We start from the raw sequence: 17021 nt of genomic DNA on the forward strand, positions 1-17021 counted from the left end.
TCTAGGGAAAACTGCCAATGACAGGAATGACCATCACAAAGCTAGAAGACAGCGAAAATCACAAAAATTCATTTGAAATAGCAGGTAATGTTCATGAGCATTATTGATTTGTTTTTGTTGATCACAGAAACATAGGATTGGAAGGGACCTCAGGAAGTGATCTAGTCCATCTGCCAGCGCTGAGGCAGGATTAAGTACAGCTAGATCATCCCAGTTCATTTTACCAGTTCTTTAAAACCTCCAATCACAGCCTCCTAGGTTTAAAATAATTAAAAAAAAAAGACTGCCCATCCCAGGCTGTGTGTGCCCTTGACACTCAGTTTATTTTGTGTAATTTTAACTCCACTGTTCTCTCCCGTGTACCCCAAGCAGCACATTTTATATTAAACATAAGCTCTTCCCCAGGCGCCTGACCCCATCAACACAATTGCCTAGACCCGCACAAATTTTTTCTCCCCCTCTTCCCTTTAAAAGCAAGGAAGAACAGACAAGCCTTACAGCCTGTCTCTAACAGTCAGCAAATTCAGTCTACTACTTTGGACCAAGAAAGGAAGAAAATTCTAGAGTGTCTCTGTCATAAATAGAAAGGGAAGGGTAACCACCTTTCTGTATACAGTGCTATAAAATCCCTCCTGGCCAGAGGCAAAACCTTTCACCTGTAAAGGGTTAAGAAGCTAAGGTAACCTCTCTGTTTTTAACTAACTTTACACCCGAGAGCTAGAAAGAAAACAAAACAAAAAAAACTGGCTTGTAAAATTTTGCTGTGCTGTAACCTGATAGCTGTTCTCAGCCTACAGAAAAATCCTTTTGTTATGCCTGCTGCTCTGTCCCCCAGGCACAGAGACAGAATCTACAGCTGCAATCACCTTTTACAAAAGCTTTTAAAATCCTGCTGTGCTTCTCGTTCAAAATGATCCCACCACTGCCACCATGTCAAGGTTCCTTCCCCAGTCTGAACTCTAGGGTACAGATGTGGGGACCTGCATGAAAGGCCCCCTAAGTTTATTCTTACCATCTTAAGTTAAAACTTCCCCAAGGTACAAACTTTGCCTTGTCCTTGAACAGTATACTGCCACTACCAAGCGTTTTAAATAAAGAACAGGGAAAGAGACCACTTGGAGACGTCTTCCTCCCCAAATATCCCCCCAAGCCCTACACCCCCTTTCCTGAGGAAGGCTTGATAATAATCCTCACCAGTTTGTACAGGTGAACACAGACCCAAACCCTTGGATCTTAAGAACAATGAAAAATCAATCAGGTTCTTAAAAGAAGAATTTTAATTAAAGAAAAGGTAAAAGAATCACCTCTGTAAAATGGCAAATACCTTACAGGGTAATCGGATTCAAAACCATAGAGAATCCCTCTAGGCAAAACCTTAAGTGACAAAAACACACAAAAACAGGAATATACATTCCCTCCAGCATAGCTTATTTTACCAGCCATTAAACAAAAGGAAATCTAACGCATTTCCTAGCTAGATTGCTTACTAACTTTACAGGAGTTGTAAGGCTGCATTCCTGATCTCTTCCCGGCAAAAGCATCACACAGACAGACAAACCCTTTGTTTTCCCCCCCGCCAGATTTGAAAGTATCTTGTCCCCTCATTGGTCATTTTTGGGTCAGGTGCCAGCAAGGTTATCTTAGCTTCTTAACCCCTTACAGGTGAAAGGGTTTTGCCTCTGGCCAGGAGGGATTTTATAGCACCGTATAAGGAAAGGTGGTTACCCTTCCCTTTATATTTATGACAGTCTCTAACAGAGAACTCACTACCAGAAGCAAACTCCCATCACCAAGGGGCCTCAGCTCAGATTTCTCCACTTGTGGTATGTCATGGGGAGAGAAGCAGTTGCTTAGGTATATTCCTAGCCATTTATTGTATTATAGGTTAACACAAACATCTTACAATTGCCCCAGAAAGCAAAAGGATCCAGTGCAGGTTACTGAAGACAAGTTTTTACGTGCTCACAGTAAAACAGACTGCATAGCAAGTGGGCTGCTCTGCTGAATTCTGCACCTGCTTCAGTTTCTGGGTAAATTTAAGGTGTAGCCCCAAGTAGATTCTATTGAAATAGTTTAATCTCAGGGGGACGAAGGTGTCATGAGGATCATAAGGCCTTCAGCCAAAAGAATAACCTCCTGGCTATATGACGAGGGAGAAAAAGCCAAAGCTAGTTATTGCTGCTACCAATTGCTGCTTTCAGAGGCAGCTGAAAATCTAACCTCGCATACCTCATAGCAAACCAGAACAGTCAAGGCCTGCCCAACCACCCTCTCGCTCACTCTCTTCTCAGCTAGCAGCCCTGACGTTGTCTTCATAATACCCTTCAGTTGCTTCCCCCAAGTGATGCACTTTCACCCCAATTTTATTATCTAGATTAAGTGTCAGGCAGCCAGACTGGATCAGTGCCCCCACTCTCCCTTAAACATTGAGTAGTGCAATCAACTGTTCTGGCCAGGTCAAATGAAAATGGAGACTCTAAGCTGTGTCATCTGCATGCTGAAGATTCAGCAATCCATGTCTCCTCTCTAACTGTGTGCCTTAATCTTGTGGTTCTGTAACTGTATAGAGTCTAGGGAGAAATTGTAGGGTTAGATGCTATATGCAGAGTTGTAGCCGTGTCAGTCCTAGGATACTAGAGTGTCAAGGTAGATGAAGTAATATTTTTTTATTAGATGTTGTTTTTTGATTGCTTGATTGTTTCTTTTTGGTGGAGGGGCCTCATCTGCCTTTCTCAATAGAGACCAGGATGACTTCAATTGCTGGATCAATTTCTTTGCATAAACTTTCCTTAATAAAGATTGCAAAATGGCCTGTGTCTATAAAGACAGACATCTGAAGAAAAATCTATCACAGTGAGGAAAGGAGTTGAAATATCATTCCTTCAGACAGAAATTACACTTCTAAGTCTTTGTTCAGCTCTTAGGTATTACAAGGGTTCGGTGCGTGACAAAAACCAATTACTATTTTAGTGTTTCTAAAGAATAAAATGTGTTTTAGACCTTCTAAATCTTGTGTTTTCTCCTAGGAAATATGATTGAGCGGATATTAGTATCATGTAACAACCAACAAGATTTGCATGAATGGGTGGATCATCTGCAAAAGCAAACCAAAGTTACAACTGTTGGGAATCCCACTATTAAACCTCATTCTGTGCCATCTCACACTGTAAGAAATACTTTAGTCATAGGGGCTGAAACAAACAAGCTTTTGCTTGAGTTATTAGGAGAAAGATTATCTGGATTATAAATCTCATACTACTATGTAAATCATTCTAATTTTTTTTTCACCAGTAACAGGAACCAGATGTTTTAATTGACCCAATTTGTTGTTTACCCAATTTACTTTATATATTTTCAAAATTAGAAGAAAGGTTTGGTCACTCATGCACAGATACAAAATATATATTGTAATTTAACAGTTTGGCTTCAACAGATCAAAAGAAAATTCCCAGGAAATTTGTGGTTGAGGCTGAGACTCCATCTCTAACTTAATACTGTTATGCCTGAATATTGCATTTGATATTTTCCTTTAATTGTCCTTAGAATAATGGGTTATGCTGCATCACTGTGGCAAAGCAGGTTAAGACTGTTTGGAAACTTTTTTCACCACAACATTTTTTTCTGTTTAAAAATGCTTCTTTTTCAAAATGTTGTTTTTGATGAAAGTGTTGATTTGGGCTAACGTTCCTTCAGGGCAAAGAAACTTGTAAACGAAAAAAATGTTAGTTTTGAAAAACCTTTTGGGAAATTCTGAAGTATCATTTTGAATTGCAATTTTATTTTAGAGCTTTTTTTCATTTGCATATTATTTTACATCATTTCATATGTCAGTTAGAGCCATGCACAATTTACATTGCTGTTTTTGACATGTCATAACGTGACATTCTATTCTTATTTTAAATTTTACGTTAACTGTTATATTTCATGTATTTTATTTGTGTCAGATTGTTTCGTTACAACACAGAGGAGACACTTGGAGTCTAGAAAAAGATAAAATGTTTCAGTCTGTACTAAGTAGCAGCTGTCTACAATGATTTTAAAAATAAAATAAGATATTTTAACTATTAAATTATGTCAAATTATGATGTCACTAGTAGTACTAGTGGATGTTGTGAAATAATGGAAAATTAATGGAAAAATGGAGAACATGTTAACAAAATTTGTACCAAAATTCTGAAATGAAAATTTTATTAAATTGATTTGCAGGCAGTTTGGAAAATATTTGTTTTTGTTCTGATTCGGTTCAAAAACTAACTTCCAAATGCCCCCAAAAACCAGAACTTTTGAGTTTCAATCTGCTGTGCAGGTAACTTCCTGGCAATTCTAAATTTGAGTGAGTTAAGCTAAATTGTTCTTTTACGCTCACTCTTTAAATGTGAAACGTGAAAGGGGTGTGAGCAAGGATCTCGTAGCTGTTGTGATTCAATACATACTGTTTCTGTGGTAGACAATAATAGTTTCTTGAATTAAATTATGTTCTGTTGTGTCAACAATTATTATTCAGCTTTTAAAACTGTGCTAGTTGGAGCTGTAATAGATAGAAATGTTAGGTAGCCAGTGTAAGTGATTTTGTCTGTTTTTGAATATTACTTTTTAATTTGGCAGCTTCCTTCTCATCCAGTAACACCATCCAGCAAACATTCAGACAGCAAACCAGTACCACTGACTCCTGCGTACCACACGCTTCCACATCCTTCACATCATGGGACTCCACATACCACTATAAACTGGGGACCTCTGGAACCTCCTAAAACTCCCAAACCTTGGAGCTTGAGCTGTTTACGACCTGCACCTCCTCTACGGCCTTCAGCAGCTCTCTGTTATAAAGAGGTGAGGTATTGTAACCCAGAAATGTGACTGTAAAAGTACAGGACTACACTAAGAGGTGTAACTCAGTTCTTTTCATATCATGATCTTACATAGTTCTGTATGTGTGTTTTATATTGTGCATGTTTTCACTTCATTTAAGTTAACACTGAAACAGTGGTAATTGATTAGTGCCCACTTGTATTCATTATTATTATTATTATTTTATTATGATCATCATCATCTGTTGGGGCAGATGGAGTGGAAATCCTCTGCATTCATGCATCCCTATCTGCGCCATGAAGATTTTCTACTTCCCATATACCTAGTTCTCTGTATCCTGCTCTACTTCTACCATCCCTCTGGTCCAATAGGGTGCGAGAAACACCTTTTGCAGTGAGACAATGCTATGTTTAAAATTGACCAAAGTGAGACATTCTCTCTAACCTCAGAGATCAGAGTGTTGCCACTGCTTGCTGGTGAATGGAGAAAGAGTCCAGAATCAGCAATCTAACCGGCATTTCCTACTGCATAGGAGTCGCAAATAATTTTGAACAATCTACAATTGTTATGACTAATTTCATTCCTGAATATTAAACTGTTGTTTACATGCACTTAGTAAACCTTTAAATTTAATCCTAGAAGTTATAGTATGACTTTTTGTGCATCAGCTTCAAATTGTGGTATCATGTATGATGACGTGTAATGATTCTTTGTTCGTCTTTATCCCGCACTCCTCATCCTTTAATGTTGCAGATTTTAATCTGGGCTGTAAAAGAAATACAAAATTATTTTTAGTAATCCACAAAAGGATGGTAGTGCTAGACTAACTTGTTCTTATCACTAAATTCTGCCCTTCTGTAAAAATGAAGAATATTTAAAATGTTTGGTTTATGCAGAATTTGGTGGTGTGTGTAATTTGATGACAGAGGCAGCTGTGTCTAGTAAATTAAGCCAGAGATGCTATTACTGACTTGCTGTGAGACCATTGGTAACTCACAGCCACTTTGTCTCTCTCTATTTACAAGCTGTAGAAAGGGGGAAATAGTGTTTAGTCACTTTGATAAAGCATGCTGAGATCTTCTTATGGGGGTGCACTATAAAAGGGCAAGGTAATAGGCATATGACAGAAGTATTATACTTTATTCAGAAGCAATATTAAACTTCTGTTGAAAAACTTGTTTCATGCATTGTCATGATTCTGATTTAATGTTAAGAACCAATTCCCAAAGGAATGTGCACAATTGTTCCTGCAACTATCTTGAGTGTGCATGCAGGAGATGAGTTTGAAATTTGAATTTTTTGCAGGCACACAAATTGTGCTCTCTGTTTAAAAAATGGGGTCAGTCTTTTGACAAACAGTTGTCACTCATGAAACACTTAAGCAAAAAAAAAAAAACCACCACCACCAAAGAGAATGTGGGAGAGAGATGGCCTTTAATTTGAAGGTTAAACATTTTGATTTAATTACTGCGCTAGCTTATTCAGCTGCAGTGCATGTCCATCTTTTAAATTAAATATAAGTAAATTTCTTTCATGCATTGGTATTTATAACATTTGTTTAATTCTTAAATGTGGCAAAATTTCACTGATCTTTACAGTGTTTAGTATATGACTGAATGTTTGAAACATATCTTCATCCTCATTGGTCTTTATCCTGCTCATTCATCTTTTCACTTTCTTGTTCTACACATGTATAGAGGCTGTCTTGTATTCTGAAGGTAAGGGGTAGATCAGTATGTATTTTGTATCCTTATCTATTCTTTGGCTGTAGCTCTGTTCTTTCAAAGCTATAACAAGCACTCTTCAAATTTTGATTTAAAGAAATAGATGTGTATAACCTACCAACCCTCCACTTTAGGGCTTATTTTATCTGCTTCTAAATATGATGGGTGTACCTCTCAAAAGTTAAGAAAAATACTTTGTTTGTGTCCCGTTTGTCATTGTTCCCTTCGCTCTAGGTCCCAGACAGCCTGCATACTTACAGCAGCATTGCTGTGTATTTCTGTTAATAAGACTAGAACAGAGGTGGGCAAACTACGTCCTGCGGGCCACATCTGGCCTACGGGACCCTCCTGCCCGGCCCCTGAGCTCCTGGCCTGGGAGGCTAGCCCCTGGCCCCTCCCCTGCTGTCCCCTCTCCTCCGCAGCCTCAGCTCACTGTGCCGCTGGCGCAATGCTCTGGGCGGCGGGGCTGTGAGCTCTTATCGGGCAGCACAGCTGCAGAGCTGTGGCCTGACCCGGTGCTCTGTGCTGTGCAGTGGTGTGGCTGGCTACTGGTGCTCCAGGCAGCGCGGTAAGGGAGCAGGCGGGGGTTGGATAGAGGGCAGGGGAGTTTGGGGTGGTGGTCAGGGGTGTATGTGGATAGGGGTCGGGGCAGTCAGAGGGCATGGAACAGGAGGGTTGAAGAAGGGCAAGGGTCCCGGGGGGGCAGTCAGGAATGAGAGGAGGGGTTGGATGGGGCGGTGGGGGGCAGTCAGAGTCGGAGGGTCTGGGGGTGGTCAGGGGACAGGGAGGGGTGGATGGGGCAGGGGCTCCTGGGGGGCTGTCAGGGGACAGAAAAAGTGGGGATTAGATGGGGCAGGAGTCCCGGTGGGACCATCAGGGGGCGAGAAGCAGGGGAGGTCGGATAGGGGGCAGGGGCTGGGCCACACCTGGCTGTTTGGGGAGGCACAGCCTCCCCTAACCGGGCCTCCATACAATTTCGGAAACCTGATGTGGCCCTCAAGCCAAAAAGTTTGCCTGCTCCTGGACTAGAAGAATAACATGCAAACAGCCAATGGGGTTGGGGGAATAAGTGTATTCAAGTAAATTTGAAATATGCCAAAAATAATATCAGACAGCAAAATTTTTTTGTAGCTTTATAAGATTTTTACAGTTAACAGCTACTTGAATAGAAATTAAAATTTCAGCATTTGGAAAATTTTTTTAAAAAAAGAAGCTTTACTTTTTCTTTTCTTTTCTTTTCACCCAGGATCTCAGTAAAAGCCCTAAAACCATGAAAAAGCTGCTTCCTAAGCGCAAGCCTGAACGGAAGCCATCAGACGAAGAGTTTGCACTGAGAAAAAGTAAGTAAGACTGAATAAATATCTGTGTATTCACAAGGTGCCAGTGTATATAAAAGAAAGTTTCAGAGAAATGGATGGTTTTTTTAATTTTTTTTCCCCATTGAAAATTGCCATTTTCAACTTTCTCTAGGTACTGACACTGATATCTTTCAGGGTAGGTCATTTTTTTAGGTCTAACAACTGTACTGATATTTCCTTAGAAACGGGATATTTTCTGTATGTCATTTTTCTGCAACAGAGGTCAGTGAAAAATCTGGACTTTCGTGTTCCATAGGCTATAAGACAAAGCTAGAGAAGTTTCCAAGGAACAAGATGGGTTTATAGATGAAAAAATACCATAAAGAACAAAAGCTTAAGCAAGTGTAGAGGCAGCATTGGCAGTATAATAGAAGTGTGGGGGAATAGGAAGGATGAAAGAAAAGACAAATGTTAATAACTGTGTTATCCAGGGGGGAAACAGTCTGTATTCTACTGTCTTAACTTAGTCCAGTTCTGTCTATATAGTGTGTACTAATATATCCTGATTCATATGTGCAAATGGATAAGTAACATTTGTGATAACGGGTCTGTGCGGTGCTTAAAATAATTAAGCCATTTAGATTGATCTAGTTCATGTACTCAAAACCAAATTCGCTTTCCTCAGTTTTTGTCTACTTCTGTATCCTTAAATTGTGGGCTCCTTAGAACAGAGACCTGTCTATCTTGAGTTTGTGGAACATGTGAAGCACATAGTGAATGCTGTCATAAAGAATCACCATACTTTGAGTTGAGAAGGAATTTTTCCCATGACACTGTGACAGGTTCGGTCACAGAGATCCCCTTGGGACTGTCACCTGATGTGCTGAAATTATCTTTGAGCCCGTTTTCCCTGCCAGCTTGGGACTTCCAGAACCCTGTCTTGTTGAGCCAGACGCACTAGGCTGCTGCAACAGAGACCCAGGGGCTGGTCCACGCCCCCAAAACTGCAGACTTAACTGAAAACAGCTCAGCAGGTTACTTATCTCCAGCACCGACACACAGCTCCCAATGAGATCCAAATCATAAATAAATCCATTTTACTCTGTATAAAGCTTATACAGGGTAAATTAATAAATTGTCCGCCCTTTATTACACTGATAGAGAGATATGCACAGCTATTTGCTCCCCCAGGTATTAATCACTTACTCTGGGTTCATTAATAAACAAAAGTGATTTTATTAGGTATAAAAAGTAGTATTTAAGTGGTTTCAAGTAATAACAGACAGAACAAAGTAAGTCACCAAGAAAAATAAAGGAAAAACACGCAAGTCTAAGCCAAATACATTAAAAACTGATTACAGATAATATCTCACCCTCAGAAATGTTCCAATAAGCTTCTTTCACAGACTAGACTCCTTCCTAGTCTGGGCCCAATCCTTTCCCCTGGTACAGTCCTAGTTAGTTCCAGCAGCCATCCTAGGTGGTAAGCAGGGGCTTTCTCATGACTGACCACCTCTTTGTCCTGCTCCACCCTCTTTTATAGCTTTGGCACAAGGTGGGAATCTTTTCTCTCTGGGTCCCCACCCCTCCTTCTAAATGGAAAAAGTACCAGATTTAAGATGGATTCCAGTATCAGGTGACATGGTCACATGTCCTGTGAGACCCCAGCCTCCATTCTTCCTGGGCTGGCCCACAGGTACCCAGGAAGGTTTGTAAGTAAACAGAGCCATTTACTGTTCATTGATACTGAAGCACCCTTAATGGCTTCCACTTAATATGTTTACATTAGTAATACAAGTTTATATCTTATTCTCCTAACTTCAGACATAGAAATAATACATGCAAATAAATAGGATGAACAAATTTAGTAGATTGTAAGCTTTGTAATGATACCTTACAAGAGATCTTTTGCATAAATCATATTCCAGTTACATCATATTTACATTCATAAGCATATTTTCATAAAACATATGGAGTGCAACGTCACAGACACCACTTGCTGACCTACCATGGGAGCTTTCTCTTTCCCTAGGATGTGCTATGGATTTCCGATGGCAGGAACTTAAGTTAGTGAAGGGAATGATTTGTTGTTTACACATATGTTGATGGAAACTTTAGTTGAGTAGTATGTGGATAGTTGACTTGTCCATATCAAGTTTACTTGCATGACACAGTTGGGCTATAAAGCTTGGGTTGTTTGTTATTAATGTGACAACTGCATAAGCAAGCATCCCTCTCACTAGAATCTTGTATATGGATGGAAGAAAAGACAGTGGAGAAGACATAAGGCCTCCTCAAGAAAGGAACTTGTTACCAAGCACAGGTTCAGGGCCTCCCATAAAGAAGGGCTTGAGCTTTTCCAATAAAAGTCGTGGCTTTGGCCTTTTAAACCAATTACCAATGAGTTGTATTCTACATCATACCAAGACATCTTGTCAATGTCCTTAATACAGATTGGCCCAATAAAATATTTAAAAGTTAGTTTTGTTGTTACATTCTGTGGTGTATGTAACTGGATAGAGCATATACCTGGCCCTTTAAGGAATTCACATGGTGTGAGTTTGAAGTAGTTTTAGTATAATTTTATTAAGCAAATTAAAAGAAACTTGTTGGGGGTTTAGGAAACTAAATACTCTGGCCAACACTTCAGAATTTGAATGGGAGCTGTGAGAATGCCTTTGCAACTCTGAATATCCAAGCCATTGTTTGTTTAGGTGCCTAAATATGGCATTTGATGCTATACAGTAATTAACCAAATTTGAAAATATTGGGTTATGTGGTTTTGAATATAATTTTTGATTCATGGCAAAAAAAATGTTTTTGAAAATTTACAAAGTCTGAACCAGATTATAATATACAGTGGTCATCATTTGACCACAATATTTTCTTCTTTAAAAGCGATTCTTTTTCCACTGAATGCAGCCGATGAAGTGAGCTGTAGCTCACGAAAGCTTATGCTTAAATAAATTTGTTAGTCTCTAAGGTGCCACAAGTACTCCTTTTCTTTTCCTTCTGTCTTTCCATTTTAAGAACAGTCATGGTGGGTCCATCTAGCCCTGTGTCCTGTCTTCTGACAGTGGCCAGTGCTGGATGCTTCAGAGGGAACAAAAAGAACAAGGGATTTATCAAGTGATCCATCCACCGTTATCCAGTACCAGGTTCTGGGACTCAGAAGTTAGTGACCCATCAGGCTTGACTAATAGCCATTGATGGACTTGTTCTCCATGAACTTAACCAGTTCCTTTTTTGAACCCAGTTATATATTTGGCCTTGGCAATGAGTTCCACAGGGTTACTGGGCGATGTGTGAAGAAGTACTTCCTTTTGCTTGTTTTAAACTTGCTGCCTATTCATTTCATTGGGTGACCCCTGCCTCTTGTGTAAGGTGAAGAGGTAAATAATACTTCCCTATTCACTTTCTCCACACCAGTCATGATTTTATGGACCTCTATCATCTCCCCCCGTAGTTGTTTCTTTTCTAAAGTGAACAGTCAGTCTTTTTAATCTTTCCTCATATGAAAGATGCTAATTATTTTTGTTGTTCTTCTCTGTACATTTTCCAGTTCTAATGTATCTTTTTTGAGATGGGGTGACCAGAACTGTACACCAGAGTGTGGGCGTACTATGGATTTATATAATGGCATTATGATAGTTTCTGTCTTATTATCTATCCCTTTCCTAATGCTTTCTTTTTTGACGGCTGCTCCACACGGAGCTGGTATTTTCACAGTTTCCATAATGACACCAAGATCTCTTTCTTGACCACATCATTTTTTCTGTTTAGTTGGGATTATTTTTTTCAGTGTGCATTACTTCACATTTCTCAACATTGAATTTCATTTGCCATTTTGTTGCTCTGTCACCCAGTTTTGTGAGATCCCTTTGTAACTCTCTGCAGTGAGCTTTGGAGTTAATTATCTTGAATAATTTTGTATCATCTGCAAATTTTGACACCTCACTGGTCACTCACTTTTCCAGATCATTTATGAATTTATTTACTGATCCATGCGAGGACCTTCCTTCTTATCCCAGGATTGCTTACTTTGCTTAAGAGCCTTTGGAGTCAAAGGCTTTCTGAAAGTCCAGAAACTGGATCACCCTTGTCCGCACGCTTGTTGACCCCCTCAAACAATTCTAATAGATTGGTGAGGAATGATTTCCCTTTACAAAAGCTGTGTTGACTCTTTCCCAACAAGTCATGTTCATCTGTGTGTCTGATAATTCTGTTCTTTACCATAGTTTCAACCAATTTGCCTGGTACTGAAGTTAGTCTTACCAGCCTGTAATGTAACATCTGAAGCCTTTTCTTAAATTGGCATTACATTAGCTACTCTTCAGTCATTGGAACGGAGGCTGATTTAAACAATAGGTTACAAACCACAGTTAGTAGTTCTGCAGTTTCATATTTGAGTTCCTTCATATTTCTTGGGTGAATCCCATCTGGTCCTGGGACTTATTACTGTTCAGTTTATCAATTCATTCCAAAACCTGCTCTATTGACACCTCAGTCTGGGACACTTCCTCAGATTTGTTGCCTAAAAAGAATGATTAGGGTGTGGGAATCTCCTCACATCCTCTTCACAGTGAAGACCGATGCAAAGAATTCATTTAGCTTCTCCACAATGACTTTGTCTTTCTAGAATGCTCCTTTAGCGTCTCAAACATCAAGTGGGCCCGCTGAATATGGCTTCCTGCTTCTGATGTACTTAAAAAAAAATTGCTGTTAATTTTTTGCTTTTTGCTAAGTTGCTCTTCAAATTCATTTTTGGCCTTCCTAATTAGACTTTTATATTTACATGCCAGAGTTTATGCTCCTTTCTATTTTCCTCAGTAGGATTTGACTTCCAGTTTTTAAAGGATGCCTTTTTGTCTCTAACCTCCTCTTTCACTCTGCTGTTTAATAATGGTGGCATTTTGGGGCCTCTTACTGTTTCTATGATTATTTGGCATATACATATAGTTTGAGCCTCTGTTATGGTGTTTATAAGTAGTTTCCATGCAGCTTCCTTTCACTTTTTGTGACTGTTCCTTTTAATTTCTGTTTAACAAGACTCTTCATTTTTGTGTATTTTTCTCTTTGAAGTTAAATGCTACTGTGGTGGATTTCTGTGGTATTTTCACCCCTACAAGGATGTTAAATTTAATTACATTATTACCGAGCAGTTCAGCTATATTCACTTCTTGGACCAGATCCTGTGCTGCAGTTAGGACTAAATCAAAAATTGCCTCTCCTCTTGTGGGTTCCAGGACTCGCTGCTCCAAGAAGCAGTCATTAATGGTATCCATAAATTTTATCTCTGCATCTTGTCATGAGGTGACATTTACCCAGTCACTATGGGCATAGTTAAATCCCCCATTATTATTGGGTTTTCTGGTTTTATAGTCACTCTAATGTCAGAGTCATTCCCTTTTATTTAAATCTACTGTCCTCTCAAAATCTTCAAAGCAAAAGAGAGTAATGGTTCCCTATAGTACAAAATAAGTTGGTGTTTTAGTTCTCTCGTTCGTCCCCAATCACAGAAGAGAACATTTGGGGAAATCTTTTTTTTTATCAGATTCGGCTGAATAATAGGTAAGTGCAATAGAAGCTCTTTCTTTAATGTGACAGTTTTGTTCTGTTCTATCAACACACAGCAATGATGTTTTTATCCAAGCAAATTGTATATCTTTACTGATAGTTTTATTTTAAATCCATTTTAAAGGACCTATACAACATAATTACATTGGATCATTTTTCTTGTTATTCTTTAAATTTACAAAGCATACTTCCTTTAAGTATTTATCTTAAAGATTGTAGAGCTTAATACTGCTTCCCAATAATAAAATATTAATTACTAGTACTAATTGATACAGTGGGCTAGTTAGAGGTGCAGAAGCCACCCAATTTAAAAACAACTGTAACATCCTTTTCATTACTATGCCTTTTAAGTGAGTGGTATGATGGTTACAGATGGGCTGATGGGGGCGGGAAATGGATCGGTGACTTAAAATGCCTTTGTATTTCACTTTTAAAAGCAGTTATGTCACAAACTTGATTATTTGAGGGGAATGTGAGAAATAAAGAATTAAAATATGGAAGAAAGGATAGAATAGAACCGAAAAACAAACAAGTCGCTACTAATCTGACCATCTTTTAATTTCAAGAACTGCTGAAATATAAATGTTTTAATCTATCACAGCTTCTATAATTAGGAATAGAAATGAAGCAACATTGAGAAACAATGCTGAATTTGACGTATTCTAACCAATGGAGATCAGTTAAGTAGCAAAGAAACTGCTGCCATGCAGTCCCAGTACAACAGATCCCATCAGATATTTGTGTGGAACTTCAGTAGTCACTATCATGCAGTTGCAGTTTCATTCCACTTCTCCAAGATACCAAGCAAACACCTGTAGCCTGAGAGATGATCAAAGCACATGCACTAACGAGCTATTGTTTCGTTTCAAAGAAAGATGAAATAAACTCATTTTTTTAATTGAAAGATATCTTTTCAAAATTACACTTGTCAGCACTTTTGATGTAAAGGATGGCTTGTCTGCCGAAAGGGAAACTTGATGACTTTGTTTGCAGTGACTTTTACTTACTTGAATAACTTCACTGATGCTGCCAGATACTCATCTTTCTTTTTCCAGTGTTTCAGTAATTAGTCGTCTTTGTCCTTCTGTGTTAATTACGCTTTGAACAAATAAATCAGATACGTGAGATATACCAACCAAATACTTCCATGGACCTGGGTATAATGTAAGAAAGTTAATGCCTATGTAATTACTAATTCTCCAGCTCTACTGTACTAAACAGTACAATGGTGTTACATCTTGCCTAGAGGAATTGCTTTGCTGACAGATTTTTGCATTTATTTAAAAAAGGAAATAGTTCTGGAATAGGTGGGAAATGTTTGGACATCTTAAACGTTATTGGGAGACTATCAAGTTGCTATGAGCTCTTATTAGTGGTGTTTGCAAACAGTCATCACTGGTGGATATTCTGTAGAGTATCTGTTTGGTTGTGTTCATAAATAATTGAAAATAAAAATGGGAATTTCTGGCTGTCTTGCCTGCTGGGACAAGATTGTGTTACTTGCTGACTTTGAAAGACTTTCAGATGTCCTCAGTGAAAATCTTCAAGGCCAATGGTATATAAAGCTTTGTGGGGATGGGAAAAAACAGATGGAAATTTAAAAACAAATCAACCAACCTTGGTGAAATTCTGGCTCCATTGAAGTCAAGACTAAAAACTCCCATTTACTTAAATCATGGTCAAGATTTCACACCCTGTTCTTAGCTGAAGCAACTTTGATAAAAGGATCTAGTTGAAGCCCAGGAGGAACAGATTTAGCTTCACATGGATTTTTTTTTTTAACTAACTCCAAAGCAAATATTCTTAGAATTTTGTGTCTGGAATGTTTCTCTGCTCTAAGCTCTGCTAAGAATCCTACAAGCTTCACTTAACACAGTCTGAAAATAGCTGTCAAATGCTGTCAAATTTCACAGAAGTACTCATACGGTAAATGGTATTTTTCCTGATGGACGCAAGGCTGAAATTGTACAACAGTATATGTTGTAATATTATGCTGAGTTTAATTTTCAGATTTCTAGATTCCTTTCATAGTATTGGTATGGAAAAACTGTATGTTTGTATCACTTGTCAACCTTAATAAAGACTTAGTTGTTGAACTACATGATGCTCTTATTTATTTGCTAGAAGATAATATTCCATTCCTTGTGTTTCTCTAATTAAACTGTGATATGAATTAAGGTGCAACTAATAACTGTTTGGGTATACTTTTTATGTCTGATTGCAGTTTGCACAATACCATAGAAGGAAGACATGCTTCTTTGAAACACTTATATTTCACATAGCTCTCTTTGAAAAGAAACAGAAAGGGGCAGTTTTAAAATATTCGGAAACCTTCTTTAGGTTTGGCTTAATTGCCCAGTTTTGAGGTGTTTTTCAATACATTTTATTATAATATTTAAGTATATATTTGTTTTTTAAAACTCTTTACTTTTCGCTCATTGACACTCACTCCTGAATATAGATTAAGGTATCATGTACAATTTGTGGGGGTAGTTCAGGGTGGTGATAAATAGACTCGCTGAGCTGAACCTTAGTTGAATTATCTGGTACTTATCTCTCGGCTTAAAACGACTTTAAAGTTACATGACTGACTTAATAACTCGAGCCACAGTAAAGGTTTATTTTTCTGTTGACTTCAGGTACAGCTGCACTGGAAGAAGATGCTCAGATTCTTAAGGTCATTGAAGCATACTGCACAAGTGCCAAAACGCGCCAAACACTAAATTCAAGTAAGTTAGAAATGGCTAAAATAATTAACCAAAATGCTATTTAGATACATAACAAAAACAATGGTGGGTTCCAACACTACAAATAATGGGGTGTGTCCTAAGAAAATCAGCCTTTGGAGTGGGTCTTGGTGTGGGGTGCTTGGGTACTCTACTTAGAGCATAAGAAGCCTTGCTTGAAGTCCAGTTTTGGTGAATATAATCCATATTACTAAATTTGCCATGGTATGAAACCTGTTATCAAGCGTGCAGCAAGGACTGGGAAGTGTCTGGATTTAATGACACTTGAAATACACTTTCTCAGAGAGAAAATGGTAAGTGTAGAGGTAAATGGAAGAGCAGTATTCATTTTAGGTTTTGGGGCTATATCTGCTTTATGCCTATGAGGGTTCTGTTCAACAAGATATATGGTTTGCTCAAGGGCTTCTGAGAAACCTTCGCTCCTATTGTGGAAGGGTAAATGGGGCATATAAAGTTTTCCTTGCCACTAGCTATTAAATATTTATTATTACAAATTTTAATCCTCTCTTATAATAATTTCAGGGAGCAACTGTTAATTTTCTTAGATCTCTGTCTTGGGTAAGGTTGCCATCCTCAGTTTTTCAAATTTACGATCAGCTGATTGGTACTTACAACGCATATCCTCGCTTAATCTAAAACAAGGCTGCAGTTGTGGAGGTCCTTTGTGTTGTAAGTAAAACACTCCACATAGCAGGGGAATCCACCAGCATGTGTTACATTTATGTAAGGGAGGAGAGCATGCTGTTCAGTTTGATCCAATTTGCACAGTTTTGCCATTGAATATAAACCTTGTTTAGGAATTATACCTCTGGTATGCTGTAAAATGATCCTGAGATAGTTATTGTTTTTATTGTTGTCAACAATTA

At 38.4% G+C, this 17021-nt stretch overlaps 1 protein-coding gene across 9 annotated transcripts in view; it reads left to right on the forward strand.

Moving 5' to 3' along the window:
- ARHGEF7 (Rho guanine nucleotide exchange factor 7) overlaps positions 1-17021 on the forward strand; it is a 194765-nt gene that overhangs the window by 155554 nt on the left and 22190 nt on the right. For all 9 annotated transcript variants that reach the window (XM_038392408.2, XM_038392399.2, XM_038392297.2 and 6 more), the window contains 5 exons: positions 6-84; positions 3027-3166; positions 4606-4830; positions 7780-7873; positions 16048-16137. In XM_038392408.2, the coding sequence (XP_038248336.1) occupies positions 6-84; positions 3027-3166; positions 4606-4830; positions 7780-7873; positions 16048-16137 (628 nt within the window). The remainder of the gene's footprint in view (positions 1-5; positions 85-3026; positions 3167-4605; positions 4831-7779; positions 7874-16047; positions 16138-17021) is intronic.

This window comes from Dermochelys coriacea, chromosome 1 (assembly GCF_009764565.3).
Source record: "Dermochelys coriacea isolate rDerCor1 chromosome 1, rDerCor1.pri.v4, whole genome shotgun sequence".
NCBI classification, from domain to species: domain Eukaryota; kingdom Metazoa; phylum Chordata; order Testudines; family Dermochelyidae; genus Dermochelys; species Dermochelys coriacea.